The 25,054-nt window shown below is 38.0% G+C and overlaps 1 protein-coding gene across 1 annotated transcript in view; it reads left to right on the forward strand.

Annotated features, from left to right (window-relative positions):
- The window catches only part of LOC130241336 (cytoplasmic dynein 2 heavy chain 1), a 230,303-nt gene that overhangs the window by 123,572 nt on the left and 81,677 nt on the right, over positions 1-25,054 (forward strand). The window contains exons 65-71 of the mRNA XM_056473046.1: positions 9,949-10,047; positions 11,307-11,430; positions 15,713-15,876; positions 17,781-17,900; positions 21,030-21,164; positions 21,270-21,413; positions 24,023-24,112. Of these exons, the coding sequence (XP_056329021.1) occupies positions 9,949-10,047; positions 11,307-11,430; positions 15,713-15,876; positions 17,781-17,900; positions 21,030-21,164; positions 21,270-21,413; positions 24,023-24,112 (876 nt within the window). The remainder of the gene's footprint in view (positions 1-9,948; positions 10,048-11,306; positions 11,431-15,712; positions 15,877-17,780; positions 17,901-21,029; positions 21,165-21,269; positions 21,414-24,022; positions 24,113-25,054) is intronic.

Genomic DNA, 25,054 nt, shown 5'->3' on the forward strand with positions numbered 1-25,054 from the left:
GGCAGACAACATGCTGCCTTCCTCGCTGTCATGTTAAACAGTAGACCATCGCTTTTGAACTCAGAATATCACTTTATTAAAGCATGCGCTCATTAGCAATCTTGCTGCCTTCTGTGTCAGCCTGCTCGTGCTGGCTCCGCCCCTGTTGTCCCAGCAACCTTGGACACAAAACAGCCAATCTCAATAACCTGTTCACATATCACCACACCCGCCCACCTCCAAACTCTACTCCAGTCAGGCACGCGCTACACTAGCTCGCAAAATGGCTAGTAACGTAATGTAATCCCAGACATCCCAAGTCTCCTGGAAGTTTTGGGAGACTCCCGGATGCCCGCAAACGAATAATAATCTTTCGGAAATCGCACGTCTACCCTGGGTCCTTAAATACGTCGCACACCCCTCTCCACCGCATCCCCCCTAGCTCTTCAGGTACGTTGGGCACAACTCACCCCCGCCGCTCAGGTACATCGCTCGCATACGCCTCCACCGCTCTTCAGATACAACATCTGCTATGACAGTAAGCTATTGTAGCAGTAATATTTGAGCATATCAACTCATTTACACTGACATCACAGATTCTGGAACTGGAACAGCATTCAGACAGGTAATTCCTACAGATTCGAACAGGGCCAAACAAATCACAGAGGCGATCGGTACATTTATAGCTGTGCATATGACAGATCTTAATCGCTAGTGGAAGTTTCGGGTTTTAAGAAAATGTTAAATGTAATAGAGCCCCGATACATTATTCCTTCATAAGCCCATTTCAGTCAGATAATTCCTGCTTTCAGATCCACTCAAATGGCTGGTGACAGTCAAATCAAGCAGATCTGTGCTGTCTGAAGAAAAGGTGGACACTCCTCTTTCTGAAAATACAAAAATACTTCAAAATTGATAAACTGAGTTCCATATAAAAACTAAATTATTCTTTTCTTTTTATTTGTTTAATTACTACAATATTATATTTATTTTTTATAAGCTTTTTGGTTTTGAGTATAGAGAAGGATTTGTTTTATTTGCTGCTAAGCAGAGAAACCCCGCTAGTATAGCTCTATCACTGTTTAAAGTAAAAAAAAAAAAACAAGATCATACTTTTATGATGTTAGTTTTAATATATAAAAAAATTAAAACCTGAGAAATCCTCTGGCTTTTTCTTTTTTAGCTGTATCGAAAACATACCGAACCGTGACACCACTGTGTCGTATCGAACCAAACCGTGATTTTTGTGAACCGTTACACCCCTAAAAATTATAAAATCAATTCAATTCACCTTTATTTGTAAAGCGCTTTTACAATGTAGATTGTGTCAAAGCAGCTTCACATAAAAGGTCATAGTAAATAGGAACAGTGTAGTTCAGTTTGTAGTGTTTAAGTTCAGTTCAGTTGAGCTCAGTTCAGTGTGGTTTAATAATCACTACTGAGAGTCCAAACACAGCGGAGAGTGAAAAAAAACCACTAATGGCGAAAGTGAAGAAAAAAAACCTTGAGAGAAACCAGGCTCAGTTGGGCACGACCATTTTAATTTCTCCGCTGGCCAAACGTCTTGTGCAGAGCTGCAGTCTCAGCGGCGGAGGCTGGAAGCTGGCCTCAGCGAAGACTCGTCTGTCTCTGGAGCGTCACAGGAATCAGTCTCATGCTCTCGACTCCTCCATGACCACCGCAGTAGCTGCTCAGGATACGGCCTGGTCCAGGATATGGAAACCTTGGGATCATCTCGTCGTTGGTCTGATCGAATCAGTGACTCTGCATAGTCTGAGGGCCTCGGGAAGAGTATCCCCAGGTGGAAATGGAGAATAAAGAAAATAATTAGCGTAGCTGATGTTCACAGTGTATATCAACAAGATGCAGAACCTGTGTGGAGCACATTCATGTGTCATACCGCTAAGTGGTGCACTGAGTGTATGCTTTACTGAACAGATAGGTCTTTAATCTAGTTTTGAATTGGGAGAGTGTGTCTGAGCCTCGGACGTTATCAGGAAGGCTATTCCAGAGTTTAGGAGCTATAAATGAGAAGGCTCGACCTCCTTTACTCGACTCAAAAACCAAAGAATAGAACTTTTCAGTTACGTGTAGATTATTGTTCATTTGAAATTAGATTATATAAATTTATCATTCCACAGCATCCAGCGTAATGTGCTTTATCCTGCAGTCACTGATCCACAAAGCGAAAGCAGACTTAAGGGGGTCGCACACCGGATGTGCCGCGCACATGACAGCTGGAAGTAACAGACACCGGACATGCACATTTGCATGTTATTTAACCCTCTGAGGGCGCTGGTCACGCTATGACCAGCATCTGTTTTATTTATCAGTGCCAAAGACACTTAAGAAAACTGAATACTGATTTTGGTCACACAAATAAGTGTTATACACGCCGGCTCTTCTCGTATCTGCCATTAACACAAATGATGACGACAGCTGCCTGAACTCGTGCACGCCCATAAACAAACGCAGCTAGTAAGGTCATTTCATTTTCATTCTCAGGAATAAGTTGAATTTATGACCCATTTAACCTCACAGGACCACCGTGATCTGATGCTGCTTTATTCAGAACGTGACGCATGTTATATGTGTTATTTATTTTATTTTTAATTTATTTTACCACAGTTGAACCAGTCAAAGTTTGGAAAGAGTTAACTAAGGCTCCAGTTATTTGGGCAAAAATATATGAAAAGTTCTTAAAATATTATTTTGATTTAAAGTAATTGTTTTTCATGTTACAATATTATTTATTCTTGTCTTTAAAGATTTTGTCATGACGCTACTTCAGTGTCTCAGAGTCATTCAGAAATTATTATTAAATGCTGGATTAATGCACAAGAGAGTTTTTATTTCATTTTATACCATTTTAAATATATTTTTGTGCATGCTGTATAAGTGCACGTACATTGCTTACTCATAGTGTTTACATGGTCATAATACAGCAAGTAATACAACAAGCATTTAGTTTGGGCTAGCCTTTGCAGCTGGACATTTGCTTTACAATGCCCTTGATGGGTGAACATTAGCCAGTGGGGGAGTGTCTTTTGTCTCTTTAGGTGTGGATTATTCATGACCATTGTTACTTCCATGCACACAGCGGAGCTGACCCCAAACAGACTTAACAAAATGTAAATCATTGTAATGTTGTCTTTGAATGAGAGAACAGAATAATCCGGTGTGCGACCCCCTTTACGATGGTCTTGCTGCAGACAATTACAACCTTTTTTGCATCCTTGTTGGAACACTGTAAGCGATCGCAGATTTATGTTAATTTGGCAAGCTCAGCGCATTTTGTACTGTACAGGAGACACGGAGGAGATTGATTGACTGTGGTCTACACCCAATCAGGACGCAGAACACAATGCACTTATATATATATATATATAAAAAAAAAAAAAACATGTCGAATAGCACTAAAATAAATTGGCAGAACTGCAAGGCCGTTAAAAGTGAACCACATTGTGGCAAGGGACCACTGTATCTTTTTTTGTGTTCAACTAAATTAAGAAACTCATAAAGGTTTTGAAACTACTTGAGGGAGAGTAAATAGTGAGTAAATTTCATTATTTTGTGTGAGCTGTCTTTATCTCACCCTAACCAACCTTTACCTGAAAGGCCTGTACATACCAAAAGAAATATCAAATGTTAAATCCAAAATTGACCAACACAATGAACAAAATATGTAATTTGATTAAAACGGCGAGTTTTTTGTGGTGTGAACAGGTCTTAAAAGTCTCTTGATGTTCTTCATTTTGTGATGTAATTTAACTTAAAACATGAAGACGGGACGGGGCCATATCACATAGCTCCTCCCCTTTTTATTAAAACGACCAATAGCATTTTGTTTGCATCACAGCTCTGTCAGTCAGAATCTTTGTGCTGTGCATCAGAGTTATAAGCCGCAGTCTATTACAGAAATACTGAATCTGTAGTGTAGAATTAAAATGAGTGTGTTTCTATGCCGGAGAAGATGATTTGTGTCACAATACTGCTATTTGTGTAAGATTAATGTAAAACCAGACTTCATTTACCCCAATGGAAAGTATATATCATCCTCTTTAAATCCTTATCCCCTACATTAGTGTGTTATGTGCTGTTGACCCTCTAGGAAATTGTACTTGTGTGTAACAAACTTAAAATTGAGTGTCCTAGTTGCCTGTTTACTTATTTATTGTTTGTGTGTGTGAGAGAAATAGCATTTAATCAAAATATAATTAGTAATGCAGTTGAGCACATCTCTTACCATATGCAGCAGACATTTTCTTATCAGCACTTAATGGGTCTCATTCACTAACCATGTGTACACACAAATTTATAAGTGATTCGTTTATCGTGATTCGTCAAAACTTTTGTACTATAATTTATTCTAAATGTGAAAAAATATTCAAGAGCAACTAAAACTAAAAATAATTTTACATAAATCCACAGATTACAGAATATCTACAGAATACATATATATTCAGTTCATCCAGAAAGTAGCGCTTCACTTTTTCCACATTTGTTAATGTTACAGCCTTATTCCAAAATGGAATTTAAATTCATTTATTTCCTCAACATTCTACACACAATCCCCCATAATGACAATAAGAAATAAGATTTGTTGAAATTGTTGCAAATTTATTAAAAATAAAAAAGCTGAAGAATCACATGTACATCAGTATTCACAGCCTTTGTCGTGAAGCTCTAAATTGAGCTCAGCTACATTCTGTTTCCTCTGATCATTCTTAAGATGTTTCAGCAGCTTCATTAGAGTTCACTTGTGGTCAATTCATTTGAATTTTACATGATTTGAAAAGGTATACACCTTTGTATATAAGCTCCCAGGGTTGACGGTGCATGTCAAAGCACAAACCAAGCTTGAAGACAAAGGAATTGTCTGTAGACCTCCGAGATAGGATTATCTCAAGGCACAAGGCTGGGGAAGGTTACAGAAACATTTCTGCTGCTCTGAAAGTTCCAATGAGCACAACGGCCTCCATCATCTGTAAGTGGAAGATGTTTGGAACCACCAGGACTCTTCCTAGAGCTAGCCGGCCATCTAAGCTGAGTGATTAGTGGAGAAGAGCCTTAGTCAGGGAGGTGATCAATAACCCGAGGGTCACTCTGCTCCAGCGGTCTTCTGTGGAGAGAAGAGAACCTTACAGAAGGACAACCATCTGTGCAGCAACCTACCCATCAGGCCTGTATTGTAGAGTGGCCAGACGGAAGCCACTCTCCGCCTGGAATTTGCCAAAAGGCATCTGAAGGACTCTCAGACCATCAGAAACTAAATTCTCTGTTCTGATGAGGCTAAAATTGAACTCTTTGGAGTGAACGCCAGACGTTAGGTTTGGAGAAAACCAGGCACCGCTATTCACCAGGCTAATACCACCGTGGCAGCATCCTGCTGTGGGGATGTTTTTCAGCAGCAGGAACTGGAAAACTAGTCAGGATAGAGGGAAAGATGAATGCAGCAATGTACAGAGACATCCTGAATGAAAACCTGCTTCAGAGTGCTCTTGACCTCAGACTGGGGCGACGGATCATCTTCCAGCAGAACAATGACCCAAAGCACACTGGCAAAATATCAATGGAGTGCCTTCACAACAACTCGGTGAATGTCCTTGAGTGGCTCAGCCAGAGCCCAGACCTAAATCCTATTGAACATCTCTGAAGAGATCTTAAAATGGCTGTACACCGTCGCTTCCCATCCAACCTGTGAGAGCTTGAGAGGTACTGCAAAGTGGAATGGGCAAAAATTCCCAAAGACAGGTGTGCCATGCTTGTGGCATCATATTCAAAAAGACTTGAGGCTGTAATTGCTGCCAAAGGTGCATCAACAAAGTATTGAGCAAAGGCTGTGAATACTGATGTACATGTGATTCTTCAGCTTTTTTATTTTTAATAAATTTGCAACAATTTCAACAAATCTTTTTTCACATTGTCATTATGGGGGATTGTGTGTAGAATGTTGAGGAAATAAATGAATTTAATCCATTTTGGAATAAGGCTGTAACATAAAAAATGTGGAAAAAGGGGAGGCGCTATCAATACTCTCCAGATGCACTGTATATACAGAGGGGAAAATAAGTATTCAACACACATTGAGTTTCCTGGAAATATTTCTAAAAGAGCTGTTGACATGGGACCAAGGTTAGAGAAAAACCCAAACAATACAAACATAAGAATAAAACAACACAAATCTAAATAATGAGTTGTAATAATGTAATGTAGTGTAATAATGTAACGACACAAGGAGAAAGAGTCCTGAACTACTGAAAAGTATTCAACACTTTATATAAAAGACTTTTTTAATGATGGCAGCTTAAAGATGCCTCTCATATGGAGAATGAAGTCACATGCACTGTTCAGGTGTGAGTTTCTCACGGTTTCTTCAACAGTGTCAAAATCTTGATTGTTTTGTGGGTCTCGTCTATCAAATCTGAGCTTTATTTTGTATTTTCTATTGGATTCGCATAAGGTGATTGGTTGGGCCATTCCACAGCTTGATTTTCTTTCTCAGAAAGCATTTGAGAGTCTCGTTGGCTGTGTTTTGTATCTTTGTCCCGCTGAAATGTCCACCCTGGTTTCATCTTCATCCTCCTGCTAATGTAGATGTTGGACTAAAGCAGCTTATATTCATTTACACTGAGGAAGAGCAGAGGGTTGCTGAAGAACTACTGAGAGATTTCAGCTGCTGTCTGGGCTTTCACCTCCCTTCATGTGTTCAATAGTTTTTCCCTGCGTCATTTCATTTTATTAACATAACTTCATTTCTAAACTAATTAGACTTGTTTTCTTTGCATATTTGGATATTTTGGTTGTTATTAACATCTGGTGAAATTTTCAAGTCAACAGCACTTTTAGAAATATGTTTTCTGAGAAAAATGGTGACATGTTCGTTCAATACTTATTTTCCCCGCTGTGTGTATATATATATAAATTTTCATGGAAATAGCAAAAAAAAAAAAAAAAGTCTGCAGATTCTCTTTGGCTGTGACTTTCAACATTTTTATGCCAACACCCACAGAACTTTACTTGTAATTTCAGGGGGACTCTTATTGTGAAGGACTGATTAACCCAGACACTTTTTTTTATACGTGTGACTCAGTGATGTATGATCTCATGTGAACTGATTGAACCCTTTGACGTGTATGTGACGTGTGTGTGTGTGTGTGTGCGTGCGTGTGTGAGACGTTAATAATTGCTGCCGTTCTAAAGGAGTCTGGTTTCTATGGCGACTCTCTGTCGTGTTGCATTAGAGAACGAGTGAATGAAAGAAATAGAAACACATCGACACATGACAAATGATATTTTACACTACAGGGGTCATAAACTGCCTTGTTTTTATTGTGTTCTGTTCTCTGAAAGCAACATGTAGAGAAGTAATAGGCTATTTTCCTCCCTGTTTTGACCTCCTTATCTGAACAAACCATTTCAATGGATTGGAGACTCAGAAGTAAACACCCACTGCTATGATTTACTCAGAGTTTACATATTGAAAGTCAGGGATGTAAACTTCTGAAGACACTGTTATTATAATCATGTGATTTTTTTTTATTATTATTATTATTTTCCAAATATTTCCCAAGTGCTGTTCAACAGAGATGTTGCCTCACTTTTTAGAACATAATAGTTTTAATAACTCATTTCTACTAGCTGATTTCTTTTTATCTTTTTATATTATTTGACTAGATATTTTTCAGGATACCAATATTCAGCTTAAAGTGACATTTAAAGGCTTAACCATTTAACCCTCTGGTGTTGCCATATGGCAACATGATATTTATGTTCATTTCCCTGCCACTGTTTTTTTAAAGGGCACCCATGGTGAAAAATCTACTATTCAAGCTGTTAGGTCAGACATATGTGTAGGTATAGTGTATATAAACACACCCAGTCCATTTTTTTTCAATTTAACTACATAAAAACGGTGGACCAATTGGAGCCGTTTTCAGATCGACCGCAACTTTACGTAGGAGTGCGGTCCCCCCGCCCACCGAATTGATTGACAGCTGCGTATTAACATGTCTCCTTAGTAACGCGTATAATCATATCAACAAGACCAGACGTGCGCAAAGCAACCAGGAATAAAAGCTCTGTTCAGTTCGCTAGGATCATCAATCATCATCAAACGTGATCAAGAGTAAGTTTCACATGTTTAAAGGGCACCTAGTTTACCCCTTTTTCCAGATTTAATATAAGACTGTTGTGTCTCCAGAAAGTGTCTGTAAAGTTTCAGCTCAAATCACCCATAAGATTATTTATTATAGCTTTCAGAAGTTTCTATATTATAGCTCTGAGCAGCAGGTAGCGTTTTTTGTGTACTGCGCCTTTAAGGCTAGTCCTTCACGCCCTCAGGCTAGTCCTCCCTCGGCTGCTTCAGACAACAGACAGACATGAAAGAAGCAGATCTCACGTAGCATTTGTGAGAAATACTACAGTAAGAACTTTACCAATGAGGATTTGATGCATTTGTTGTGGAGTTGCAACATTAAGTCACACACAATGTCAAAGTTCACGCACAAAGCACTCTTTTTGCACACAAATGTGACAGGATACAGATTAATCCTCACTGCTGTATAGATATCTGTTGTGTTAATGTGCAAAATAAACCTGATTTAACGTCCACAAACCGGGATTGAACCGTCTTCTTTTATAATTGTGCTGATGAAGTAAATCGCTGTAATTCATTACACACTTGCACTGTTTTAAAACATGTTAAAGGGCACCTATGGTGAAAAATCTACTTTTCAAGCTGTTTGGACAGACATATGTGTAGATATAGTGTATAAACTGTCATATTGGGCTGAAATAAACACACCCAGTGCTTTTTTTTTCAATTTAACAACATAAAAACGGTGGACCAATTGGAGCGGTTTTCAGATCGACCGCAACTTTACGTAGGAGTGCGGTCCCCGCCCACCAATATTGATTGACAGCTGCGTATTAACATGTCCTGTTAGTCACATATATAATCATATCAACAAGACCAGACGTGCGCAAAGCAACCAGGAATGAAAGGTCTGTTCAGCTCGCTAGGATCATCAATCATCATCAAACGTGATCAAGAGTGAGTTTTACAAGTTTAACATGTTTTAAAACAGAGCATGTGTGTAATGAATTACAGCGATTCACTTCATCAGCACAGCCGCGTGTCAGAACAATTATAAAGAAAGACGCTTCAATCCCGGTTTGTGGACGTTAAATGAGGTTTATTTTGCACATTAACATAACAGATATCCATACAGCAGTGGAGATTACCAGTGTCATGTCACATTTGTGTGCAAACAGAGTGCAAAGCTAAACAGTGTGTGTGTGTACGTGCGTGCGTGCGTGCGTGCGCGAACTTTGTGTGACTCTGCGATGCAACTGCACAACAAATACTCATTGGTAAAGTTCTTACTGTAGTATTTCTCACAAACACTATGTGAGATCTGCTTCCTTTAAGTCTGTCTGTTGTCTGACGCTGCCGAGGGAGGAGATTAAGGCACGTAGAAACGGTGGGCGGGGAGCACTAGCCTTAAAGGAGCAGTACACCAAAACCGCCACCCAGTGAAAAAATTTATAAATAGGAATTTAATAAAAGGTATAATAAAAAATCTGATGGGTGTTTTGAGCTGAAACTTTACAGACACATTCTGGAGACGCAAAACACTTATATTAAATCTGAAAAAAGGGCTAACCTAGGTGCCCTTAAAAATGGGTTTAAAAATGTAAAACTGCTTTTATTCTAGCCGAAATAAAACAAAAAAGACTTTCTCCAGAAGAAAAAATATTATAGGAAATACTGTGAAAATTTCCTTGCTCTGTTAAACATCATTTGGGAGATATCTGAAAAAGAAAGAAAACTTAACAGCAGGGTGAACAATTTTGGCTTCAACTGTATGTCAGTAGGAGATTTACTGTTATGATTTGTCTTTGAACTATTATTAAGATCAATAATTCATGTTATTTATAAATTGATTGTAAACTTTTCTTCTCTAGAGTGCTTCTTGTCCATTCTTGATCGATCCGTCGTCTCGTGCAACAGAATGGCTGCAAACTCACCTGAAAGCCCATCGTCTGGAGGTCATAAACCAACAGGTGAAACAAACACACATCAGAACGGTGTAATAGTAATGTTTTTATCCCATAATGCAATGCAAAAGCAGTTCAGCACAAACACAGTTTTGGACATGATCTCTTGGTCATTCATTCATTCATTTTCTTTTAGGCTTAGTCTCTTTATTAATCTGGGGTTACCGCAGCAGAATGAACCACCAACTTATCCAGCATATGTTTAGTGCTGCGGATGCCCTTCCAGCTGCAACCTATCACTGGGAAACATCCATACACACTCAATCACACACATACTCTACGGCCAATTTAGCTTACCCAATTCACCTGAACCACATGTCTTTCGACTGTCGGGGAAATCGGAGCACCTGGAGGAAACCCACACCAACACAGAGAGAACATGCAAACTCCACACAGAAATGCCAACTGAGCCAGCCGAGGCTCGCTGGTGGTTTTCTTTTCATTTTCAAATATTTATTCTTTTCATTACATTCAATTAATTCATTTATTAATTAATTTAGTTTTGCAAATTTTTTATTTGTTTGTTTATTTTATTCTATTTTAATACATTTTTAGATTTTTTTCATAAAATTTTTTTTATTCGTTCAATTAATTAAATCATTTATTTATTTTGTTTTATTTATTTATTTCTATTTAATTTAATAATTTTTTGTCCATTTAATAAATTTATTTTATTCATTTTTTCATTTCATTCCATTAATTAATTTATTTATTAGTTTATTGATTAATCTCTTTAATTTATTTATTATCATTTTTAATTTATTTAGTTAGATTATTCAATTTTTTATTTTATAATTTTTGTCATTTTATTCAATGAATTAATCATTTTTAATGATTTTTTATGTATTATTATTTATTTTATTTTAATTCATTTAATTTTTTTCATTTAATTTAATTCAATAAATACTTTATTTTATTTATTTATATTTAATAAATTTTTTTTATTAATTTATTTATTCTTTTTTTCAATTTATTAATTGATTAATTAATTTACTTCTTTATATTTTTTTTACTTCAAAATGATTTGATATATTTCAATCTTGAATAATAACAATTAGATACTAATGCTTAATTAACAATACTACTACTACTACTACTACTACTACTACTACTAATAATAATAATAATAATAATAATAATAATAATAATAAACATTGATTGAAAAAATGGTTCAATGTAATTTAATTAAGTAATCCACAATGGGTAAAAGAAATATTGTAAAACAAATGAAACAAACATAAGACTGTATCTGTTGTTGGTCTCAGGATGCTAACTTCATGACAGTGCTGGAGTTAGCAGTGCGCTTTGGTAAAACTCTGATCATTCAGGAGATGGACGGTGTTGAACCGGTGCTTTATCCTCTGCTGCGGCGAGATCTCATTGCACAGGGTGAGTACACACACACACACACACACACACACACACACACACTGAAAACAGTAACAAAACTCACAATTTAGCACTGTGAATTCAGCACTTTGACAGTAAAACTCTGATTTAAGGTCTTTGCACACTAAAGTCCAAAAATTTGCATTTTTTCTGTATTCGTATGCGAAAAATTCATCACACACATAAACCTTGCACACCGAGTCCGGTGTGTATGAATTAATCCACTCCGAAAAAACAGAAAACATTGGAAACTGGAGCATCTGGAGGAAACCCACGCCAACATGGGGAGAACATGCAAACCTCACACAGAAATGCCAACTGACCCAGCCGGCACTCGAACCAGAGAGCTTCTTGCTGTGAGGCCGCAGTGCTAACCACTGTGCCGCCCCTGTCTTCAGTGTCACGTTAGATCAGTTTAGTTAAATGTAGTACTCTTATATGACACTGTAAGCTCTGATTGGTTGGGTTTTCCTTTTTACATTTTCAGTAAGGACTGAATTAACTCTGATTAGATGAGGGCTTAAATGTCAATTAAACGGTGCTCTAACTCAAACACACACACACACACACACACACACACACTCCTGTTGTGTGTTTATCCTCTTGTCCCAGCTGTATGAAATAAGAGCCGAGGGCATTTCTGAAGCTCCTCCATATGCTCTGTGCGAGTGTGTGTTTGTGTGTGTGTTTCTGTCTCTCTGTGAGTGTGTGTGTGTGTGTGGAGCAGATATGGAGCAGAGTCTGTCAGGACCGGCGGGAGGCAGATAAACCTAGAGCTTTTTGGAGAGCAGGAGAGGGAGAGAAATTAAAGTGTGTGTACAGACTACTGCATTGCAGACATAGAGAAGACACACACACACACACACACACACACACACACACACACATATACACACTTCTGAAGCATCCAATCAGGGAACCCCACAAATCCTGCTTTTCTGGAAGGAGGGATTCCTCTCCAGTCTGCATTTATTAGCAGTGTTCTCATGCCACTGTGCTGCTGTGAGGATTTGTGGCATGCACAGAATCTGGGATATTTATTAGTGTATTCGTTTACTATTATAGTATTTATTACTGTTATAATGTTTAGAAGCTTTTATTTTTGTATGCTCCACATTTGTGTGTGTGTGTTTTATTTTAAATTCCTAGTAATTCATTTGTTTTTGTCATTTTATCATATTCGTTACTGTTACAATTAATTATTTACATTTATAGTATTTACTGACATTTAGAATCTTTTATTTATTTATTTTTTGTTAATTTTACTTTAAATTTATAATAATTTATTTGGTGTTAATGTTATTTTCATTATTATTATTATTGTAATTATTATTGATATATATATATATATATATATATATATATATATATATATGAGCAATATCACACAAGTAGCAGTGCGATGCGGCTGTATATCAGCTCTGGTGGGAGGTGTACGTTGGCTTGAGGCCACAGGCTGAGTGCCTCAGTGTCCCACCAATGATGATCTACAGCCATATTGCGCTGCTTCTTATGTGATATTGCTCATTGCACTGAGTGTGATATTGAGTTTATACAACAGTTCGACGGCATAATCATGTATATAAACAAGAAAATCAAACACAGAGTGTCTAAAAAACCCTTTTGTATGAGGAACTACTTTCTTCCGCCATTCATTCACATCTGCAGCTGACGTCAAAACAGCAGAAACCGCTTCTACTTCAGAAACGTCACTGTGGAGCTAGTGTTTGAATGATTCTCTAGCGTAATGTCTAAAGTGATGACAAAACAGCTGATTTTGCTCACGTTTTAAGATTATAAGGCTGAACAGCATGAAATGCCATCAGTCTACAGAGATTTCCCAGTATTTCTGGGTTGCAATCAGGAGATCACAATAATTAATCCCAAAAAAGCCAAAGCAAACACTACCAGTTTCAGTGGTATTAATACAGCACTACAACATACAAAAGGTAGAGATCGACTTAGAATGTTACTTACCTCATTATAATGATTTGTTCAGCTGTAGCTTGAAACTTTCGTTAAGAAAGCACTGAGTTTTTCTCCCTCTAATGACTTATTATACGGTCTCTGTCGTCATCTTGTGGCGGAACGTCAACCGTCACTTTCTTTGGTCTGCTCAATGACAGGCTGATGGCAGCCGATGCACTAAATCTCTGAAATTATAAATATTTTAAAATGGCCACTAATCTTAGAAATAAACTGCAAAGTTGCAATCTAAACAACTACATTCTTGCCTAAAAAGTACATCGTGTTGTCCAACAGCTGCAATATTTGTCAAACTGTAGTGTCTTCTGCTTGTTGCTGTATGTGGGCAGAGGAAAACACAAGAGTGAAGGGTAAAGAGGCGGTACGAGTGCTGTTATTTGCAGAATATTGTTTGGCTATCAGCCAATCAGATTCAAGAACTAGACAGAACTGTTGTATAAATAATATATATACTTATATATTTTTATTTATTTATTTTTAATATATTCCAATTTTATATAGGCCAAATTAATATTTGGAGTTACAATTATTTATTTACTTTCATAGTACTTAACATTTAGATTTTTAAAAATAATTTTTGTTAATTTTAATAATAATAATGTTATTATTATTATTAGTAGTAGTAGTATTAGTATTATTATTATTATTTTTCATATCCCAATTTTAAATATGCCAGATTAATATTTTGAGTTAATGTTTAATCTTTTATTTATTTATTTTTGTTAATTTTACTTTAAAATTATAGTAATTTATTTGGTTTTATTAATATTTTATTTAATATTATTATTATTATTATTATTATTATTAATGTTATTATTATTATTATATATATATATTTTTTATATCCCAGTTTTATATATTCCAGATTAATATTTTGGGTTACAATTATTTATTTACTTTCATAGTATTTATTGACATTTAGAATCTTTTATTTTTTTATTTTTGTTAATTTTACTTTAAATTTATAGTAATTTATTTGGTTTTATTAATATTTTATTTAATATTATTATTATTATTATTATTATTATTATTATTATTATTATTATTATTATTAATGTTATTATTATTATTATATATATATTTTTTTATATCCCAGTTTTATATATTCCAGATTAATATTTTGGGTTACAATTATTTATTTACTTTCATAGTATTTATTGACATTTAGAATCTTTTATTTTTTTATTTTTTGTGAATTTTACTTTAAATTTATAGTAATTTATTCGGTTTTATTGTTATTTTCATTATTATTATCCCAATTTTGCCTTTATTTTTTAATATTTTTTTTAGCTTTTTTTATATTTTTGCCTAATGTTGTATGTTGAATTAATTCACTTATTTGTTGAAAATGGTATGTAGTTTCATCACTAGACATCAACTAGACTTTAAAACGTTACTTTAGTCATTTTAGTTCTCCCGATTACAGAGTGCTTCAGGTAGTTGCTGAAGCATCTTTTCTGATTTTCATTTCTAAGTCCAGCTTTGCCTCCTTTTAGTCTATTTGAGTTCCGCTGGCAGCAAATGATTGTGAATGCTTTTAGTTTTAGTTCAGAAAAGCCCCGCTGTGTGTAGTTCTCAATCTCACAGTGTATTTCACTCAGCTTGACTTTCCATTTTCACCGTGATGAATTAAACACAATTAAAACCAAAGGCCATTACATTAAATTAAACCCAAACAGTTTATATTTCATTCATTGTCCTCCAGCTTAGTCCCTTTATTCATCAGGGGTCGCCATAGTGGAACGAACTGCCAACTATTCCAGCATATGTTTTACGCAGCGGATGCCCTTCCAGCTGCAACCCTGTACTGGGAAACACCCATACACACTCATTCTTACACACACTCATACACTACAGCCAATTTAGTTTCTTCAATTGACCTTTAGAGCATGTGTTTTGACTGTGGGGGAAACCGGAGCACCCGGAGGAAACCAACGCCAACACAGGGAGAACATGCAGACTCCACATAGAAATGCCAACTGACCCAGCCAGGACTCGAATCAGTGACCTTCTTGCTGTGAGATGAAAGTGCTAACCACTGAGCCACCATGCCACCCCCGATTTTTAGTGATAACTTCTTATTTTCCTCTCATTCAGTCCTCCTATAATAATTAGGGCAGTTTTATCATGTCATGACCCCTGGCTGACACTCACTGAATTATGTATGAAAGCTTATAAGCTCATGTGCCAAAAATGTAATAATGGCAAGGTTGTTGGTATTTTTTTAGCAAGTTATTAATTCTGAACATGATTTACTTTGCTTTTGGTGTGTGTGTGTGTGTGTGTGTGTGTGTAGGGCCGCGATACGTGGTGCAGATTGGAGACAAAGTGATGGACTATAATGAGGATTTCCGTCTGTTTCTGGCAACCCGTAACCCCAGTCCCTTCATCCCTCCTGACGCTGCGTCTGTCATCACTGAGGTCAACTTCACCACCACCAGAGCTGGACTCAGAGGACAGGTACACACACACACTCTTTAAATACATAGACACACACACACTACTCATAAGCTTCACGTAAAAACACACACTCCCTTACACACACTACACATAAGCTTCTCATAGTCACACACAGAGTCTTGCACACACGACCAGACACACTTATACACACACTACACATAAACGCACACACACTACACATAAACTTTGCATACATGAACATACACACATTCACTTACACACACTACACATACACATAAGCTTCGCATACTTACACACACAGTATTGCACTACACATAAGCTTCTCATAAACGTACACAGTCTTGCACACACATACACACTCTTACACACACTTCACATAAACACACACAGTCTTACACGCACTACACATAAACACACACACACACACACATACTATACATAAACTTCACTAATACACACACAAACACCACACATAAACTTCACATAAACACACACACACACTACCCATAACCTTCACAGAAACACACTCACTACATAAACTTTACATACATGAACACACACGCACATTCACTTACATACACATAGCTTCGCATACTTACACACAGTTTTGCGCGCACACACACAGACACACACTACACATACATTTTACATACACACAGTCTTACACTACACATAAGCTTTACATAAACGCACACAGTCTTAAACACACCACTTAAACATACACACTACACAAACTTCACATACATGAACACACACTTTCGCTTACACTACACACACGCATACACATAAGCTTCACATAAATGCACACAGTCTTACACACACACACAGACACACTCCTACACACACTACACATAAGCTTCACATAAATGCACACAGTCTTACACACACACACACACACACACAGACACACTTCTACACACACTACACATAAGCTTCACATAAATGCACACAGTCTTACACATACACACACACACACACACACACTCTTACACACACTACACATAAGCTTCACATAAATGCACACAGTCTTACACACACACACACACACACACACACACACACACACACAGACACACGCATACACACACTACACATAAGCTTCACATAAACACACACAAAGTATTACACACACTACACATTAACACACACACGCGCACACACTACATAAACTTCACATTAACACACACACACACACACACACACACACTACACATAAACTTCACATAAACACACACACGCTACACATAAACTTTACATAAACACACACTCACACACTACACATAAGATTCACATAAACACACACAGTCTTACACACACTACAGAGAAACACACACACGTGCACACACCACTTAAACTTCACATAAACACACACACACACATACACTACATATGAACTTTACATAAACACACACACTACACATGCACATAAGCTTCTCATTCTTGCACAGACACACACTCTTACACACGCATTTCGCATACACAAATAGTCTTACACACAGTCGGTGTGTATGTGAAGCGTATGTGTAGTGTGTGTAAGAGTGTGTGTTGGTGTGTGCAAGACTGTGTGTGTTTATGCGAAGCTTACGTGTAATAAGCTTCACATAAACACACACACAGTCTTGCGCACACACACACACACACACACACACTTCACACATTGACACACTATCACACACAATGGACATTACCACATGCATAAACACTCTCACACACACTTTACACACATACATACTTACAGACATACATGCATACATCCAGTATGTACATAAACACACACACACACACACACACACACACACACACACACACACACACACTTTACACACATACATACATGCATACATCCAGTACGTACATAAACACACACACACACACACACACACACACACACAACTCTTGGTTTGCTCTCCCTCTATAAAGATGATGACTGTTGTTGTGTTCAGCTGCTGGCGTTGACCATCCAGCAGGAGAAACCAGAGCTGGAGAGCCAGAAAACCCAACTCCTGCAGCAGGAGGAGGAGAAGAAGATCCAGCTCGCTCAGCTGGAGGAGTCACTGCTGGAGGTGCTCAAACACACACCAATCCCAGCATGCTTGTCCTTTAATACAGTTTTTACAGACACTAGGACACATTTCTCAGTACACCTCAAAACTCTTCCCACAATTCTCCAAACCCACTTTCAGCTTGGCAAAGCAGTTCATTTCACATTCAAAATGAAGGACAACTACCAAAACACCTGATTCAGCTCTCAAATAAAGTCATTCCTCCAGAACACTAGGAAAGGTCGACAGCACACAAACACACTTTATCACACACAAAGCAATGAGCTAAACACACTAACAACATGTAGCATTACACAGTGTTGTCTTGTGCAAAACAAGGACACATCTCTGTTTATTACTGTTATATATATATATTGTTTCTAATTTCAGTATAGTGGCTCATTTCCACTGACTGGTACGGTACGGTTCGGTTTGGTACGGGTCACCTTTATCAGGCTTGTGTTTCCACTAACAAGGGTACCCTTTTGGTGGGCGTGGTGTATGACAGAAAGTTTCAGTCGACGTCATTCTCACTCGAGGAAATGTCTACAATAAAGCTGTACAGGTCATTCACATATCATATGAGAAGCTCTTCTCATAAAACAGATGCTTCATACACATAAATACTTGTGTAGAAATGTTTATTACTAACTTTTTAATGAACATGAGTTGATTATAACTGCAGATCAATGACAGTGCGAAACAGCCTACTGTAACGTCTGTTATTATATTAAATAACTAAATAAATGAACATATATAAACACATACAGACCATTACAGTCTCCGATATTTTACCAACTACAGAAGAACTACATATAGCAGACATTTCGTCAGTATTTAGGTTCAAAACAACACAAAATATAGCCCACAGTCAGTGTATACCTCTCATCTGTGTCTGTAATCTTCAGCAGCACATGTAGCCTCTGTTAGAGAGTAATTCCCTCATTCCCGGTTCATATTAGTCCAAAAGGTGAAGATAATAAGTTAGTTAATCATGGCATTTTGTTCATGTTTGCTGAAAAATAATGTGCTTCTTTTTTTCCGGCTTCTCCTTTGTTTTTTTCGCGCTTCACTCTCGCGTTTGTCAGTGTCTGACAGGATCGGGGTTCAAAAGCACGTCAATAATCAAGCGCAGGTTATTATCATCAGCTCAAGAAGTTTGTTATTTCAGGTATAATGTTAGACGCGCGCGAGCGCTAGGAAGAAAGCGAAACCGCTCGCGCCTCAGACTGGCTGGTAAAAAACTACGGGGCACAGGGTAAATCTGCTCTTCTTCTTGGCTTTGTGGCTGTTCATCAAGACGACGACAAGGTTTGTTTGAGCCCAGATCGACCATGGCTCGTTATTATATGTATTTATAATTCCGCTTAAATCTCTCGCTGTGTTTTTCCAAACATGGCGGGTTTTTTGTTTTCATTCTGGCTTGTTGCGTAAGCGAATGATGTATCTCTGTAAACCAATAGCGTTCAGCTGCGCGTGTGGCTCCGCCTTTTGGTACCTTTTCTCGTGTTTGGTACCCTTTCGAAAGGGTGCCGAAAAAGTGGTACGGTACGGTACGGTTCGGTTCGGTACGCTTTTTGACAGTGGAAACGGCTATAAAAGCGTACCAAACCAAACCGAACCGTACCGTACCACTCAGTGGAAACGGGCCTTATGTTACTGGAATGAAGCAGACATGATGCAGAATTCCTCAATATTTTATGTCCTTTATTTATTTAAGTAATTCCCAAATCCAAGAATTTGTCTACACACCATCCACTGATACAGAGACAGTATTAACGCTAATCTACTGGTTGTCAAACACATCACATCTTATGTCATCTACGCCAATACGCCTAGGAAAGAATCTTCTGGCATGCCTGATCCATCCCAGCCACTCTTCTTCCTCTTTCAGCCACTTCTCTATTTCTGCCTGAGCTCATGTTTACATCACAATACAAACCTATTCACGCAGTGTGTTTGTGTCTGTGTGAGTGCGTTTGTTTGTGTGTGCGCATTTATGTGTTTGTTTTTGTTTGTGTCTCCGTGTGTGTGTGTGCATTTGTGTCTGTGTGTGCACCTTTGTGTTTGTTTTTGTTTGTGTGCATGTATGTTTTTTTTGTGTGTGCATTTGTTTGTGTGTTTGCACGCATTTATGTGTTTGCTTTTGTTTGTGTCTCCGTGTGTGTGTGCATTTGTTTGTGTGTTTGCGCGCATTTATGTGTTTGCTTTTGTTTGTGTCTCCGTGTGTGTGTGCATTTGTGTCTGTGTGTGCGTTTGCATCTTGGTGTTTGTTTTTGTTTGTGTCTGTGTGTGTGTGCGCATTTGTGTCTGTGTGTGCACCTTTGTGTTTGTTTTTGTTTGTGTCTCTGTGTGTGTGTGTGTGCATTTGTGTCTGTGTGTGCGTGTGCACCTTTGTGTTTGTTTTTGTTTGTGTGCATGTATGTCTTTGTGTGTGTGCGCATTTGTTTGTGTGTTTGTGCACATTTATGTGCTTGCTTTTGTTTGTGTCTCCGTGTGTGTGTGTGTGTGTGTGTGCATTTGTGTCTGTGTGTGCGTCTGCACTTTTGTGTTTGTTTTTGTTTGTGTGCATGTATGTTTTTTTGTGTGTGTGTGCATTTGTTTGTGTGTTTGCGCGCATTTATGTGTTTGCTTTTGTTTGTGTCTCCGTGTGTGTTTGCTTTTATGTCTGTGTGTGTGTGTGTGTGTGTGTGTTTGTGTGTGTGTGTGTGTGTGTGTGTGTGTGTGTGTGTGTGTGTGTGTGTGTGTGTGTGCATTTGTTTGTGCGTGTGTGCACACATTTACATGCTTGTTTTTTTTTGTATCGGTGTTTGTGTGTGTGTGTGTGCGCATTTGTGTTTGTGTTTGTTTTTGCTTGTGTTTGTGTGTGTGTGTGTGTGTGTGTGTGTGTGTGCGTGTGTGCGTGTGTGCATTTGTTTGTGTGTGTTTGTCTGTGTGTGTGTGTGTGTGTGTGTGTGTGTGCATTTGTTTGTGTGTGTGTGTGTGTGTGTGTGTGTGTGTGTGTGTGTGTGTGTGTGTGTGTGTGTGTGTGTGTGTGTGTGTGTGTGTGCACGTGTTTGTTCTTGTTCATGTCTGTGTGTGTGCATGTTTATACTTTTGTTTTTCTTATATATATATATAATGTATGTGTGTGCGTGCGTGTGTGTACAGACTCTGGCTACAGCTCAGGGAAATATCCTGGAGAATAAGGAGCTGATCGAGTCTCTAAACCAGACGAAGGCCAGCAGTGCTCTGATCCAGCAGTCCCTGAGCCAATCCCACCGCCTGCAGACCTCCCTCGACCAGGTCAACCTGGACAACAGACCATAATCACAATGAAGGAAACAGCAGGTGGCACCAGTGTAACATCACTCCCTCTCTCTCTCTCTTACTCTCTCTGTGTGTCTGCAGGAAAGAGACGCGTACCTGCCGCTAGCGGAGACGGCTAGCAAGATGTATTTCGTCATTACAGATCTGTCTAAGATTAACAACATGTACAGGTTCAGTCTGGCGTCATTCCTGCGGCTGTTTCACCGAGCACTACAGACCAAACAGGTGAAACCACACACACACATACACACACACACACACACACACACACAAAGACTTGCTCCTATATCCCGATGGGGACTCTCATAATTAGTCTCTACTCTACAGACTGTATATTGTGTCCTCTTTCCCTAAGTCCCCACAGGGATATAAAAACAAGTACAGACACACAATTAGCTTTCATGTTTTATGTGAGGGCTTCCTATAAATATAATGTTTTTACTGTGCAGACTGTACACTCCCTGACAAAAGTCTTGTCATCTATCAAGTTTTAGGAACAAATAACTTGACTTCTAGTTGATCATTTGGTATCAGAAGTGGCTTATATGAAAGGTAAAAGCCTCTAGATTACGCTTATTTGACCACAATAAAATATGATCATGCCTTGATTATTAATGATTTCATTGGGACAGTAAGCTCTGACTGTGCTTAGACAAAATGAAATTAGACACAGAATCACAGTTCCACATTTGGTGGTTAATAATTAGCAAATAATATAAATATTATGAACAGGGGCGCCGCTGGCCGTCATGGGCCCTCTGACAAGCTGATATTGAAGAGTGGTGGGGGGGTTGGTAGGGTGGGGTAAGTTGGTATCGTGGCTGAAAGTGAAGAGCGGGGGTGGGGTTTGGTATCGCGGCTGAAAGTGAAGAGCGGTGGTGGGGGTGGGGTTTGGTATCGTGGCTGAAAGTGAAGAGCGGTGGTGGGGTTTGGTATTGCGGCTGAAAGTGAAGAGTGGAGGTGGGGGTGGGGTTTGGTATCGTAGCTGAAAGTGAAGAGCGGTGGTGGGGGTGGGATTTGGTATCGTAGCTGAAAGTGAAGAGTGGAGGTGGGGGTGGGGTTTGGTATCGTGGCTGAAAGTGAAGAGCGGTGGTGGGGGTGGAGTTTGGTATCGCGGCTGAAAGTGAAGAGCGGTGGTGGGGGTGGAGTTTGGTATCGCGGCTGAAAGTGAAGAGCGGTGGTGGGGGTGGGGTTTGGTATCGCGGCTGAAAGTGAAGAGCGGTGGTGGGGGTGGGGTTTGGTATCGCGGCTGAAAGTGAAGAGCGGTGGTGGGGGTGAAGTTTGGTATCGCGGCTGAAAGTGAAGAGCGGTGGTGGGGGTGGAGTTTGGTATCGCGGCTGAAAGTGAAGAGCGGTGGTGGGGATGGAGTTTGGTATCGCGGCTGAAAGTGAAGAGCGGTGGTGGGGGTGGGGTTTGGTATCGCGGCTGAAAGTGAAGAGCGGTGGTGGGGGTGGAGTTTGGTATCGCGGCTGAAAGTGAAGAGCGGTGGTGGGGTGGGGTTTGGTATCGCGGCTGAAAGTGAAGAGCGGTGGTGGGGGTGTTGGGGGGGGCGATTGGCGCAGGCCTTTTATAATGTCTCTGGGGCCCCCCTAAATGTATGGGCTCTTAGAATCTTCCTAACCCCCCCTCCACCCAGCAGTGCCCCTGATGAACATAAACATTAGGTGAGTAGGTTTGGCTGTTTGCACCAGACGAAACACGACAGAAATGTAAATACAGCCATTCAGTAGAACAGAATAGTACACTCACTGAACTCCAGCGAAATGGTAAAGATTATAATCTAATTAATACAAAATAAACCTCTTTAACCTTATTAAATTTCATCAATCTGGCAACCTGGGCTTGCATGTTTGATCCACTGGGTGTCAAACTTGCATTCTGCACCTTTAAATTAAATGGTGTGAATAAAGTTTGAATGCTAATAAAGTTACATCTGTGCCCTCGGCTGTGAAATATTTGTTGTTTATTTATTATTAATAATGTTGATATCAAAACAAATTGCTGCTTAATATCTCTATTGTCATCATGTTTATGTGCTAATTTCATAATACGAATATAATAAGAGCACAACACTTTTTTTTTATTTTTTATTTTGGATATTAAGAGAAGTTTACCTGTTCAAAATAAATATTTGTTGTTTATTTATTATTTATAATGTTGATATTAAAACAAATTGCTGCGTAATATCTTGTTGTCAGCATGTGTCCTAATTTCATAATATGAATATAATAAGAGCACAACACTTTTGTTTATTAATAATTTGGATATTTAGAGAAGTTTCACTGCTCAAACAAATGTATTTTTCATTTAAGGTTTCAAATGTCAAGATTAAAGATCATTAAACTTGATCTATGGCTTTTTCTGTTTTTTAAGTATACTTTTATACAATAATAATATCCTGATTTGCTGTTTTATATAGTTAGAATAAGCAAAATACCGAATAAAAAAATTAATATCAGAGGATTCTGACAAATAATCGCCCTACTAATCCATTATCAACACACACATTAGCTGCAGCACTACTTCACAGGCACACAAACAGCAATGCTTCAGATCATTTTTTAAATCTGAGGAAAATGATCTGTTATTATTCTAAGAGTGGCTATTAAAGTCTTGTAAAAGTATATTCTAGCTAAAACCATTTTAATATTATACTTTAAGTTGAAAATATTATTTTTAGAATATATTATTAGTGTACAAGCAAAGTTCAGCTTTTTAGTCGGTGACAATTTGATATTTGACTTGAAGTTGGAACCTTGATATCAACACACACACACACACACTCTTCAGACTGTGAGAATGCATGAAGCTAACATTGTGTGTGTGTGTTTCAGGAAAGTGAGAGCACTGATGTGAGGATCTCTGCGCTGGAGAGCAGCCTGAAGAACATGGTGTATGAGTATATCTGCCGCTCGCTCTTCAAGGTAACACACTCTCATTCACTCCAGCTCTTTATACTGAGATGACTCTGCCAGAATTGGTACAGGTTTTCCTCTCTGTCTAACGTAAAACTTACTAACATGAACCTAGAAGACAGACATAACACCTCTTACACTGCCTCATAGTACTGAACGTTGATAGCTACACAGGAAATATGTATCCTTAAAAGCACATTTTCACATGACGCACAGATTTTTGTGTTTTTGAGTTATTGTTTTTCTAATATGTGGATACAAATGGACGCAAAACATCCTAAAATGTACAATATATATATTTTAGATCAGATTTTTATAGATTTTTTTGTTAAAAATGAACTCACCATCGTGCCTTGAGAGCACGTCACCTGATGTGCAGCGATGCCTCATTTAGTTCCTGTTTTCCAATCATGGAACTCTTGTAGTTTTATTGACTAAAGGAGATGTCATTTGACATTGCTAAGATTTAATTTGCTGACAGATTGCTTTTAATGTACTTCGATTGTATATTTTTTATTTGTTTTTCAAAAGTTAACAATACAGAACATCAAAACTAAACAACAAACAAACTAAAGTAAAACACACATAATGTATAAAATAAATAAATAAGTAAAATAAAAACAAATAAATAAAAAGGGAGGAGATACAGTATAAACCAGTGGAAAAAACTATTCTGTCAAATCAAATCATGTGGTACTGTTTTAATGCTTTCAATGTACTTCAACATAATTTATTTGAGTTGAAACTAGTTTTAAATGCCGATAAAACTAAACTTATCTTATTTTCAAATTCAAAACAAACTAAGCAAAAGCTAGATTCTGTTACTACTCCTCATGGCGCAGAGATTGAATTGGTGTGCCAGTACAAATATCTTGGAATTTTAATTGATGATAAACTTTCTTTTAGTTCCCGCATTCAGCAATTGGTGAAAAAATTAGGTCCCACTTTCTA

Source organism: Danio aesculapii, chromosome 15, assembly GCF_903798145.1.
Source record: "Danio aesculapii chromosome 15, fDanAes4.1, whole genome shotgun sequence".
Taxonomy (NCBI): Eukaryota; Metazoa; Chordata; class Actinopteri; order Cypriniformes; family Danionidae; genus Danio; species Danio aesculapii.